This window comes from Amphibalanus amphitrite, unplaced genomic scaffold (genome assembly GCF_019059575.1).
Source record: "Amphibalanus amphitrite isolate SeventyFive unplaced genomic scaffold, NRLGWU_Aamphi_draft 000143F_arrow, whole genome shotgun sequence".
Taxonomy (NCBI): Eukaryota; Metazoa; Arthropoda; class Thecostraca; order Balanomorpha; family Balanidae; genus Amphibalanus; species Amphibalanus amphitrite.
Genome location: NW_024881638.1, coordinates 870,241 through 883,528, shown reverse-complemented (window position 1 = coordinate 883,528; position 13,288 = coordinate 870,241). Strand labels below are relative to the sequence as shown.

Sequence of the window (13,288 nt, the reverse complement as noted above, 5' to 3'; positions counted from 1 at the left end):
AGCGTCGGTGATTACTGATTACATCGGCACTCATGGCCCGACTGGGCACTGACGCACACTCCTGCATTATGGCACTCCGATATCCTGACACTCCGCCACTCGGAACTCTCGTGAAACAAGGTCATCAGGTGCGTCAGCTGATGCTGTCAGTGTTCACCCACTCAGCGCGGTCGCTGTTTGGTGTTTCGAGGCTCGAGCACCTATCGATTGGGGTGATAGGCCCGAAATGTAACCGACATCGCCCAGCACATGATAGCCGCTGGGATGACAGCGCTGGCTGAATGACGCTCAAAGGCTCAGCAGCTCAGTTGAGCAGGACATATGTTATATCTCAGCAGCTCGACTGGGCAGAACAGCAGAAACTCAGCTCAGCGAGACAGCACGCCAGGTCACCAGGACATGTAAGCAGATCAGCTGAGTTTTCGGCTCAGCAGTCAGCGCAGGACAGATCAAATACTCGCCCCAGCCAGCGGGACAGAAATGTGGCATTCCCACGAGCACTGGGAGGCTTTCGCACGGACAGATTTATCCATTACTGCTGTCCAATCACATCCGGGGACAGACCAATAGCCAGCCACAACAATGTTTCCACCGATGACGGGCCCACGCGATGACAAGTGACCAGCCCACGCCTTGGTCACGTCCTTGATCAGCCAGCCCTCCATTCGCTCGGCCTTCCCTCAGAGAGAGTGCCCGGACGTTGGAAGACCACCGCCCGTTTCCCGGACACCACATGGGCGCGGTGCCCGGGTCCCTGGCGGGCTGTGGAGCGTCCGGTGACGTCCGTTAGCTGACGAGTGGCCGGCGGGTGGAACCGGTACCGGGCCTGGCACGCCCCGCACGCCACCGGCGAAGCTGCACGGTGCCACACCACCCCCACGCAAGGCTGGAGGCCGGTCATGGGGTGGCCCAGTCGGTTAGAAACCGTCAGGTCCGGACTGTCCTGGCGAGTCCAGAGACCAGTCTCAGAAAATATATCCTGTTGACCACGTGTATCGCAGGTCGTAGAAACCGATTAGTTCACAAGAAGCCAAACAGTCATCCTAGCATCCCCGCTTTTCAGACGCCCATGGCCATCACCCCCGCTTATGAAAGCAAATAGGCAAGCCAAGTGCCCTGCCACCCCGCTACCCTCGCAATCGTGATATCCATCTCACAGTAATCCTCAGTCACCCCAGTCATCTCTCCCGGCACGCCGGAAACTACGCCAGGCTCGCAGCAGAGAGCCAGAGTCCACCCTGCAGTCCATAGAAGTCGTTATTTGGCCGGTGAACGGCTGCTCATCAACCGTCCGTGACGCGTTTATGAAGGTGGTTATGAGAGCGGCCCCTGGACCTGGACTGGCCGGTTCGTCATGAGTGGTCCGTTCGTGAAACGGCACCGCTGTAGGGCGTTCTAAGAGTCGGAAGTACGAGTAAGTTAGTGTGGTGCGAAAACGAAGAGGGGTGAGATACCGGAGCGTAAGGTAAGCCAGAATGTGAGGTCGGTATTCGGTATGCATGCAAGTGGTTGAAATGAATGTGAAACGTTAAGTGGTGGCTCAACTCAGACCAAATCACGTCACATGTCGACGGTGAAGGAGTGAAGGGGTGAAGGTCAGTGAAATGGAGTCTGCCGGTGATGGTAGCCGGATTGACGACCATGACGGCGGCTGTTTATCGGAGAGGAGGGAGCGGCGGCCCACACGTCAGACAGGGACATCAGAAGACTGATAACAGCTGAGAGCCTGCCGCCGACCGGCCCGGATTGATAAGCCTGCCAACGGCTCTCAACTGACAGCAAACTCCATATCCTGGGACAGGCAGACGCACTGGTTTCACCTCAGCTGTGGGATATTTCCATCTGTGTGTATGAACTTATCCGCCAGGTGCATCGGTGTGAGTGACAGTACCCCATGACGTCATTGTAAGTAGGATTGCATGACGTCACTTCTGCCGTCCACTCCCTCACGAGGTCAGGCCGGACTGACCAGGTCAGTGGTGACGTCACTAGCGGAGCTTCCGGGGCGGGTCGCCCACGGTTCCTCGAAAGGGTAGCGCGTGCGGTTCGCGACTCAGAATCCTGAGTCAGGCACGCTGCTCGTGCTGAACTCTCCTTATTTGCCTGAGCCGGCCGGCCGGAGATCTCTGGGAGGATCTCGGCGAAGCAGCGCGGCCGGCCGCGTGGCTGGGGCGAGCCCGTGGTTCAGTTATCACAGTTCCGTGAGGCCAGTGCCACCATCGCACCGCCGCCGCTGCCGCCGACGGTACAGGCAGGCGGCAGCCCGTCAGGCCAAACCCGTTTCTAGGCAAAAAGCGCACCTGGCCAGCCAGGATTAGTGCACAGTCCAGCTATCGCGCGGGTTCGATAGGCAGGAACAGAGCAGGAGGCCTGGCAGTAGCGGGCACGACTCGACGTGTCGATGCATGAACCGGGAACCCCACCAGGTCGACGGGAGCAGCAGACTCCCCGTGTGGCCGACCGATGCTCACCCCCGCTCCCGAGAACAAAAGCCCCCGATGGAGGAGTGGCTATTCACCGAGCTGGCTCAGTTCGTTTTCTTCTCACAAGAAAAGGCTATCGCGCCCGAATCCATTGTTGGACACCGTTACGAGGTAACGACACGAGAGGTAACGACACGAGTAACGACCATCGCTCAGAGGAGGTCGAGTTCTGAGAGCGCGTGGGAGATGGCCGTAAAGTCGACTGTCGTATTTCTGTTCATCACAGTGTAATTTACTCTTGTGACGACATAAACTACAATTTAACGCGCATAATGAGCCGACCGGTAACGGCTCGGGTCAACGGCCCGCTGGCAGGCTTTTTCGTGGGCAAAAGACGTCCGCCAGGACGGCAGGCGGTAATTTAGATCGGAGATATACAGGGTGTCCGGAAAGTCCTGGCGCTTCTTTTGGACGCCGTGTAACGCGCGCTGTGATTATTGGACATTCAGCCAATCATCACAGACATGACCCCTCGTTGATTGCTCAGCCAGGGGTCGTGTAAATATGACCTTGAAATCGTTTTCAGTGATGGGTAGATGGGCGAAGATGCGCCTTGTCGCTGAATGCCTGCGCGCGGCGGCCGGGTGCGACTTGAACGAGGCGCGAGTTGCAGCGCGATGCGACGTTTTTCGATGAATGGTTTAGCAGGTAAAGGTTTTTTTCGACTCGGGAATTCCTTAAAAAATATCCTCAGACCGTTTCGAACGCGATATGGGAACGGAGCAGCATTTCAACGCGGCAATCGAAGAAAGTGCGGGGGTCTGATGGACAAAAATGTCCCATCATCTTCGTCAATGTCGAATAAATGAATAACAGGCTGGCCCACGAGGGGTTCCTGGACAGCCACATCAACCCGAGGGTCAAGACGACATGCCCTAAGGGTCACTTCGCATTTCAACAGCACAGAGCACCCTCCAACAACGCCGCCGCCATTCAAGCTAAACTGACAGAGGAGCTTGCCGGGCCAGATCACCGTGGCGAAATGAGATTAGGCCGCCTTATTCTCCTAACCTGACCCGCTCGACTAAGGCGTGCTACGCGTTTTGTAGAACAGGATCTAGGCCATTTCTCACCCCAACCTGGAGTCGCTGAAGACTCGCATCATGACAGCATGGGAGGACCTGGAAATGCCCCGCATCGTCAAAACCCGCAGACGCTTCCTCCCCTACGTCGAGGCCGTCGTCGGCGCCGACGGTGGTTACATTGAATGAGCACGTAGCGGAAGCATGTGGCTTGGTGTCCCTGGTCATTGTTTTGATCCATTGATTAGTATCTATGAACCAATGGCATTTGTTTTAGAAAATGTTGAAAAGCGCCAGAACTATCCGGACACCCTGTACTCCACACACCGGCCTAGGACCGTCTGCGCTATGATAATTGCCGCGCCTGTCTCGACTGTAATTTCAGTTCTTTTTCAGTTAGGCACAAGTTTTCGACGTTTTTGCGCACGGGCTCAGATAATTCCATGGACAAGAAGTGGTCAAATGCCCGGCTCATGCCACAAAGAGGCGCGGACAAATCTATTAGGATCGGCAGCGCGCACGAGTTGAGCGGGCATGTCTCACCGGGCGGGCACAAAGAGATGGTGCATCGCCCCGGGCCGCGGTCCAGGGTCACGGGGAGGTTACCGGTGGGCCGGCACTGCCCAGAATTGGCCGGTATGGGTGCTGGGCGCACCGCCGCGGGCATCACCAACAGGGAGCAATCAGCTGGCGCAGTCAGCTGACGGCCGCGCGCGCCTCCGAGCCTCCGCCGCTCGTCGCAGGTAAAGTAAAGGTCATTGCGAACTAATGACGCAGTTTAGGCTGACAGCTTCATCACAAAGGGTCACGAAGCATCACCACACGGGCAGACTACAACCTAGCCCGACAGACTAAGAGCGTTCCACGTTTTTGCCGCCACTTTCGCTCGCTACCAAATATGTTTCCGTTACCAAAACAGGCTGGCTAAAAAGTGACAACACGCCTGTCAGCTAAAATATTGCCTCTGAGACCTCGCCACGTCAGTGGGCCCGGGCTCAGTTCATCACGCACCAGTGACAGCCACCTGCAACTGATCCGGGGCGGGCGGCCCTCGCCGATGATCGCGTCTCGCCTCGCTCGGCTCGGCTCGGCTTGGCTCGCCCCGGCCCGGCCTGGCTCGCCCCGGCCCGGGCCGGCCGCCGGCGTCCCTCGGCTGTGGCCGTGGGCAGAGCCGGTTCCCGGCCGCGCCGCCGTGCCCACTGCACGCCACACGCTGTGCACGGGGACGGTGCACAGCGGCTGCACAGTGCACAGCGGCAGCCAGCGTCCCTGCATGGGCTCGGTGGCGGAGTGTCGCGCCACCGAGACGCTCTCTAATGAAACGCAATCGGGCCGATCGTCGCCTTGCAGGTCTAATGGAGGAGCGTCTTGTACTGCAGGGTAGCCAGCTTCCCGGTAGTGCTTCGGTGGCCGCAGGTGGTCGCTTCCTGATGCTATCGGACGAACAGGACATAGCGAAATAAGACGAGGAGAGGGAGATGGAGGAGAGAGAGGAGAGGGGAAGAGGGGAGCTGTTCACTAATGGAATAAGCCGGTCGAGGCAGGATTAAAACGGCTTAGCTACTAAGACCAGTGGAGAGAGATACTGACAACAACTGTTGTATGCAGTTTACAGCTGCATAAATTTAATTTATCAAGCCACTCTCAGTAAGCAGAAGACCCGGTAGGTATTCGCTTCCTGTCCCTGGGGCACACCGGGAGTTGCAGTTGAGAATCACTCGAGGCTATACCGGAGTGCAGCAATTGCAGCTGAAATGTGTTTCCAGCAACTACTCACGGTCAAGCCGTGCGCATCCCATAGTTAGGCAGTCAGGCCGCAGGCGTGGGTCAGGCTATCTGTGTGAGGATTCCAGAGTAACTGTGTAAGCCTTTCCCGGGCGGTACACCCAAGGCCCCATATTACACGCAGAGATACGACGGATAGCATTGTCATGCATGAGGCGTTTTATCAAGATAAACGACCGGTTCCAAGCACACGCCGTTAAGTATGAGGACAATGGTAGCTTTTGCACAAGTGGATCAGGAAAGCATGGTAAACGAGTCCCGTTAATGCACACTAAAGCAAGAGTATGTGAAGAAATTTGTGAGAACTGGGAAAGGTACGACTAAGGAAAGAGAATGAGAGCGGGCAAGACATCGCAATATGAAATTAGCACGCTCACAGCAAAATGAAAGGCCTGGATGTATCATGTGCTCCCAGATCAAGATCCACCCTCCACATCCGTGGGCTCAGATCCCGGTTCAACCTATAGGTTCAACCGGATCCATTATCTCACACCCATGTCATGCACATCGTACAATGCACATTGCACACGCTGGTACCCAATCTTACGATGATTGATTGACAAAAATTATATTTATGATAAAACGACGGCTAATATGAATAGGCAGGCGGCTGGAAATCTTCCTGTTTGTGAAAAGGAAGACGGTCGACGGTCGACAGTTGTTGGCAGGGTTACTTTTAAAGGGGGGGAAAGAGGGAATTTCCCCCCTTCGAAAATTCCGCTCCCCCTTTCAAATTGTGTCATAATGGCTAGGGAGGGAAGGGGGAATTTCCCCCTTTCAAAATTATTTTGAGCCCATTTTCAATTAATTCGCTATTCAGATTCTCTTGTCATCGTTATTCAGATTCTAGTCATCAATTAACGTTGCTGGCGCTAAGATATTATCAATGATTGTGGGCAGTGGCACCGCCCGGGCGGAACTTAAAATATCCGGAACTCCAGATTTGACCCGATACCGATCGGATGGTCGGTGGGACCGTCTCTTGTCTTGTCTTTTCGCACTCACTCTGGGGCGGATCCAGCAAAACTCTAAGGGGAGGGTCATGATTCGAAGTGGATTCAGCTCAACGTATTTCGGCCACTTAACCCACGAGCCGCTGGGGGGGGGGGGGGCATAAAGTTGCCCCCCTTTACGTTTTATGAAATATCTCCGAAACCTGATAAGCTACGAACGTGAAACTTGGCATAGCTTCAAATGAATACCTAGGCAATGTTTGAGGAAAATTTGGTGGTTGTAGCACCTAAGATGACGTCACAGTGACGTCATAAAGTTTTGTCGTTTTCCGATATGGACCGTTTCTGATGACGCTGAGCATGAAACTCAACTGTAAATGAACTAGACAGCACCTGCTGTCATCCTAAAACATCTAACTACACTTCCATCTAGTTTCTGGCCAATAATCGACCCTTTATATTCGGTCCCATATATCTGATGTATCGTGAGGAATATGAGAGTCGCAAATCTATGATTTCACTTATGACGTCACTGTGACGTCATTTCAAATGGGATTGACACCAAATTTGGACACAACCTCGGCTAGGTATTCAGGAAGATGTGTACAAAGTTTCGCTTCTCTATCTCTTCGCGTTGCGACGATATCGTCGCAGAAGTAAAGGGGGGGGGCAACTATATGCCCCCCCCCCCAGCGGCCGGCGGGTGGCGCGGGGGCCCAGCGGCTGCCGGGTTAATTTTGGTGGTGCCCTAATTTCATTTTTTGGACCTGAGGTTCCACTGCTAGGCCGCAGGCATGCCCCTGGCAGGTTCGTGGTGCCGCTGGAAGAAACATGGTGCCCCTGACAGGCCCGTGGTGTCCCTGACAGGCCCATGGTGCCCCTGACAGGCCCAATATGTGCCCATGCGAGGCCGGTGGTGCCCCTGCGAGGCCGGTAGTGCCCCTGCGAGGCAGGTGGTGCCCCTGGCAGGTCTGTGATGCCCCTGGCCCTGGCATGTCTGTGGGGCTCTTGCGAAGCCGATGGTGTTCCTGACAGGACTGTGGTGCCCCTGACAAGCCTGAAATGCCCCTGAAAGAACCGTGGTTCCCCTGACAGGCCCAAACTACCCCTGCGAGGCCGGTAGTGCCCCTGGCAGGCCTCTGGTACCCCTGGCAGGTCTGTGGTGCCCCTGGGAGACCTGTGGTGCTCTTGCTAGGCCGATAGTGCTCCTTACAGGGCTGTGGTGCCCCTGCCTGACAAGCCTGTGGGCCCCTGACAGGCCCGGGTGCCCCTGCTAGGCCTGTAGTGCCCCTGGCGGGCCTGTGGTGCCGCTGCTAGGCCGCTGGTGCCCCTGGGCCCAGACAGGACTGTGGTGCCCTGACAAGCTTGAAGTGCCCCGACAGGCCCGTGGTGCCCCTGCGAGGTTGGTGGTGCTCCTGGCAGGTCAGTGGTGCCCCTGTCAGACCTGTGGTGCTCTTGCTAGGCCGACGGTGCTCCTGACAGGCCTGTGGTGCCCCTGACAAGCCTGTGGTGCCCCTGGCAGGCCTTTGGTGCCCCCGGACTCCGGAGGGGGGGGGGGTCATGACCCATATTTGACCCCCCCTGGATCCGCCACTGCACTCACTGGCATATCGGCACAGGCGTCGGCGTAGAAACCGGCGGGGGACGGGGGTCATGACCTCCCCGAATTTTATTCCCCCTCTCGACTTTTCCTGTAAAAGTAACCCTGGTTGTTGGATATCTTTCCTTTGCATGATACTAGACTTATTTTAGATTTAGGACATTATTACTAAGAACCACACATTCTGAGCAAACAGCATATCTTGATATCTTAAATTGAAAACCCTGGCAACAATATTATAAAAACATGCAAAGCACACAAAAACGAATAATCAACTAAACATAAGTGCAAGCCGAGCAGATCAACAACAAACATGGCGCCAACTTCCGCGAGCCGCCTGAAAGAGCAAAACTGTAATTGTAATGGGAGGCGAACGAATCAGAATAGGACGATAAGTTATGACTCAATTTACATACCTTTCCGAGGAATTTCCCTTTCAGGTAGGTGGTGCGAGTTGATGGATCAACGATGTACTCGGGCAGTTCGATGTTCTCAGCGTGGACGGTCTCGTTTCGCATTGACTGCAACTTCACCATTCCGCTTGTGGAAGCCGACTTCAGCGGAGCGTGCTGCAGATTTACTTGTTCCCGCAAGTAGTTCTGGTTCGGAGAGTCATGGATGTAGTTGGGAGAATCACGAAGGCCCGAATTCGGCGAGTCGCGCAGACCGTCAACACCAGAGTCCAGCGAATTGTTCTTCACCATTGTAGGTTCAGTCTTACTAACAACAGAAGTAACAGCGTACTCGCGAGGCAAATAGGACGCTGTTATACGCACAGTTTTGGCAGAAGCGCTCATGATATCGCATGGATGACGTCAACCAGGAGAACCGCTGCACAGCCCACCCCGAGCGCCCCACTCCGCGGACTAACGGGCTGGCGGCGAGTCGCGAGCCGCGAGCCGACGGGCGGCCACCGGCCGCTGCCGCTGCCACACACCCCACACACCAGCGCGAGCGCCCTCTCTTGACGCGATTTCGAAGCTCAGCTGTCTGGCACGTGGGTCCTCAGCTGTGCGAGCTAGAGCGGCCAGATTTACTAACTTCAGACCCGGCCCAGATTGGAAACATATGGGAAACGTCCCTTTCCGTAAATGATTGTAGATATAGGTATGCTATGTACTCAGCTACCTAATAACGTGTTATGGACCTAGCAATAAAATGAAAGGCTGCAGCAAATGCATCGGTGCCTAATCCCAAGGCCCTAAATCCTAATCCTACGACCTACGCCTTACAGTTTTCATGAAACAGTCGTCGAAATGTCACCCGTATCATAGTAGGGTACCCAAACACCGAGGGGACGTCGACTTTTGCGGAAATTTGTGCATGATTCAGGTTTGCTGAGGCATTGCTGCCGTCGTATCATGATAAATGACTTCGGGATAGGTACGTTGGGTCGATCAGTAAAAATAAAAAGTGTGTTAACAAATACGGTAGGTTGTCAATTATGGCATCCGAAATAGGTAGGTATTGACGAGGGAAATACAATAAATAAATGCCACTAACAATAACTTCCCTATAACTTACTTAAGGATTTCCTGTACAATCATTTGACCGAACAAAATCAAATGCATGAAATATTCAGACAATCTAATATTATCATAAGCCGTAAAACAGAGGTGTTAGCCTTGGATTAGCGAGACTTTGTTACACGTGCGTATTATACCTAAGTTCATTCTAAGCATTTCAACACGTCTGCACTCTGCAGGCTTTTGCTAAATAAGCCATCTGCCATTAGCTTTAGTGAGCGCTGCTGTCCGATGGTCGTTAGAATGCTGGCATCGAGGCAATAAACGTCTTTATATCCAGTGTCCAATGTGGCGGCGGGGACTCAGATCGAAGTGTGCCCGGTTCCACCAGCTATAAATTGCTCACCGGGTGCGTCAAAGCTTCTAACCACACCGACCGTTTGTGGTCACGGTACAAGATAAGCAACAAGTCTAACCGGTCATATGTGCCGACCAAACGTCACAAAAATCTGCTCATGCTCCTCGTTACAGACTTTTAAGCCATCGGATTATCCCCGAATGATCGTTTAGTCTTACCCACCTATCTACCATGGTGACAACTGTTGCGCCACGAGTGCAAGGCTCAGAAGCCAAGTGACACTTTCTCCGACTGCCGACATAGTTGGCAGAGTTGCGAGCCATCGTTCAACGCCGCCGAGCCGAATGTCAGACTAGCGAATCGCGTGCCATGCCCGGAACACATATGTTCCGTGTTTCGCTGACGGGTGGGTTGGAGGGAGGGGAGAGGTAGCACCGGTGTCCTTATTTGGTGTTCTGTGGGGCTCACTCTACCCCTCCCCACTATTAGTGATAGCGTGCCTAGGGTATAGCTCGTGTAAACCAACGAATAAGTCAGTGTTCGCCACGGGCCGCAAAATCCCAGTCCAGCCCAGTCCAGGCCCATGGGTTCACAGCCCGGCCCAGCCCGAACCCATACATGGTAAAAGCGTCGAAGCCCAGCCCGGCCCAGCCCATCAAAAATGAATGGATTAAAAATTATTGACACCTCACAGGGATCCAAAGGTAGCAAAGAAACAACATTTTGCGAGCAGCATGAACAATGCATATTGCATGCGTGCTTTGTCAACTCGTTTTTTTAGTCTTGCACAGTATGTAATATTGTAATAAGCCATGTAGTTATAGTTTTTGTCTCAATCGCGAACCCCTGACTCCACTTTACAGTTCTTGGCCCAGCCCATCCACAGCCCATCAATCCTTCATATTTGAGAGCCCAGCCCAGCCCGTAGCCCAGCCCAGCCCATGGCCCATTGGGCTGGCCCGGCCCATGGCGAACACTGGAATAAGTTACAGCCCTGATAGACGGTGACTGTTATACGATTCATGGATACGGATAGACGGTTCACTATTATACGGTTCATGAATACGGATAGACGGTTCACTAATAACCACAGTAAGTAGAGAGTACCAGTGGCGGATCCAGGGGGGGGGGGGCAAAATGGGCATTTGCCCCCCCCCCCAAACGGCATAATTCTAACATTACGCCTATGGACGAGGCATGGAAAGAATCGATAAATTGTTATGGCTTGCCCCCCTCCCCCCCCCCAAGCTCTGAGCTGGATCCGCCTCTGGAGGGTACGATGCATTGCTTGCATTTCGTATCTGTAAGCTTACCTCGCATTTCATACCTTTCTGTAAATTAACCTTAAATGTGCATAATTATTTACTTGTTGGACCTTTTTGGTCTATTTTGGTCTATTGAGACCGACTCAGTTCGGTGGATGATAGGAATAGTTTGTTTTTTGTTTTGTTGGGTTAGGCCCTTTCGGTCGACAAGACCATTGCAGAGCCGGAAGGATGATAGGAATTAGGGGGAGACATTGGTCTGGGCAGGCACCCTAGTGAGTCGCCGGGGCTGAGCCCGTCCAGAGGATAGGCCACCCAGCCCCAAGGCACTCACTGCACCCGGCTACGGGGTGCACTCCCTCGGGAGCAGCGGTGCCGCTCCAAGGGAGCAGCCCGCATGAGATAAAGTTGCCTGTCCAGCCCGGAGGAGGGTTACGACGTGGAGGAGAAGGATTTCCGTATCCTGAGGATAGAAGCATGGAAAGGTCAATAGGAATAGGGAAGTAGACGTTATTGTTGGGCTGATTCTACCACCAGCTGGGGAGTGGCGAGTCACAAAAGCTGAGCTTGGGACATGGTGTACTGGTGGTGCAGGTCACCCGGGCGCTGTTAGGTGTATAAAAATAATGTAATATTTCTGAAAACCGCCTCCACCGAGCGGCGAGCATTTCTATGCTATCGCTTTGCAAGCTGCTGACCGTCAGCCTTCACTGCATGGTGCTGACATCTATGTGTAGTAGTCATAAGCTCCCAGAGAGGGCGCAAAGCAATGGAGGCGCTGTAGCTGTCGACATTTTAACCGGACTGTGCTGCCACCTACAAAATAACTCACCGTTCCCTCCTCTACCGCCATCTAGGACTCATGTACAGTTGGAAGCGTTAGTTCTGCTTATTCCCGCACCGTGGCAGGCAGGCTCGGTCTACGAACAGCATGAGCAGATGTAAGCACTGCTGGGATTTCCGGCCTTTTCTGGCATCACCCCATATGGGAAGAGTTCCGCTATAAATCATACAGACTTGACATGGAATTTCCACGACCGCAAGGGAACACGGGGCTAACCCTGAAGTGAAGCAATGAAGCTTGAAGAACATTGCACAATGGGGTGGCTAATTAGCACGTTACAAAACACCGGAGCATGTGCATCCAACTGCCATTGAAGCCAGGGTCAGCTACAGTAGGTAAATACTCGTGAAATGAAGCTGGCCCGTCGATTCATATGTATTCGGACATCCGTGCCGTGTTAGCGACTCCTCATCAGCGACAATCTCGGCCGTCAACTACCCCGGCCTTTTCCAATGCCTTTTTTACCGTCAACTAACTCAGTTATGAAATTGAAAAAAAAATCCCTTCTGCTCAAAGAGAAGCGTGATGCCGGACCTGCCAGCGAATGGAGCGTTTGCAAGCCGAAATCATGTACCTAACGCTTTAATGCACTTCAACATTTTGTGGGAATAACCATAGCCTAAGAAGTTATTATAGCAATCAAACATAGTTAAAGCAAAACTATTTACCTACCTAATAAAGTTAAAAATTACATGTCCACTGTCCCGCTTGCATTTCCTCTTCAATTCACTTGCATTTTCAAGTCATTGCAATTGCACAGTCTGCTATTGCATGGCTTTAATGCCAAATTTAGTTAGTTCACATTCTATTGCAAAATGTTTATCGTTGATACGGTCGTCGTTTCAGCAATTAGGTACAGTTGTCTGACGTGAAAACATTAACTGAAGTTTCCGTGTCCATTCAGTCAAGTCTCGCAACTTGTAGCAAAGCCTGAATTATAGGTATGTATCGCTCACTTTAACACTTCTCCAACGTACTTAATATCTACTTAAATTTGTGTGCTCTTAGACATTGAGTTGAACACATGTGCGAATACAACTTTCGGACAGTTACCTGCAGTTAGGCCTACTCGTCTACCCTGTAATCATGTGGGTCCATGAAGCACTAAACGGCAGCTTGTCGTTATAATAATCAATAATTAGTACTATCATTAACAAGTGTCGATGTTGTCACGTCGCATGTTTCGGGGGTGCGAACCTCGTAAATTTATCGTATTGTGTGTGCCGACGCCGGAACAAATGGTTTTCTACATACGACCCGGCCAAGGGGGCGGGTACGACCCCCCCCCCCCCGCGCCGTTTCGCCCATAAATGGAGCTAGCGCCTCGCGGAAAGAAAACGAGCGTGTGCGCCGTTACAAGAAGCAGCGATTGGCTAATTTTTTTTCCACAAGTTAAACAGCAAATTAGCTCATAAGATAGTGTAGACCCGATAGTCGAGGCTCTGCGTATACCTTTTACCTGAGCTCTATATAACTAATGTGCGCCATAAGGACATCTTCAGGGAAGTGTTA

The 13,288-nt window shown here is 53.0% G+C and overlaps 1 protein-coding gene across 1 annotated transcript in view; it reads right to left on the bottom strand.

Moving 5' to 3' along the window:
* Positions 1–8,790, bottom strand: part of LOC122382614 (serine/threonine-protein kinase PLK1-like) — an 83,782-nt gene extending 74,992 nt beyond the window's left edge. The window contains exon 1 of the mRNA XM_043368172.1: positions 8,260–8,790. Coding sequence (XP_043224107.1) covers positions 8,260–8,640 — 381 coding nt within the window. The 5' untranslated portion in view covers positions 8,641–8,790. The remainder of the gene's footprint in view (positions 1–8,259) is intronic.
* Positions 8,791–13,288: the final 4,498 nt, after the last annotated feature.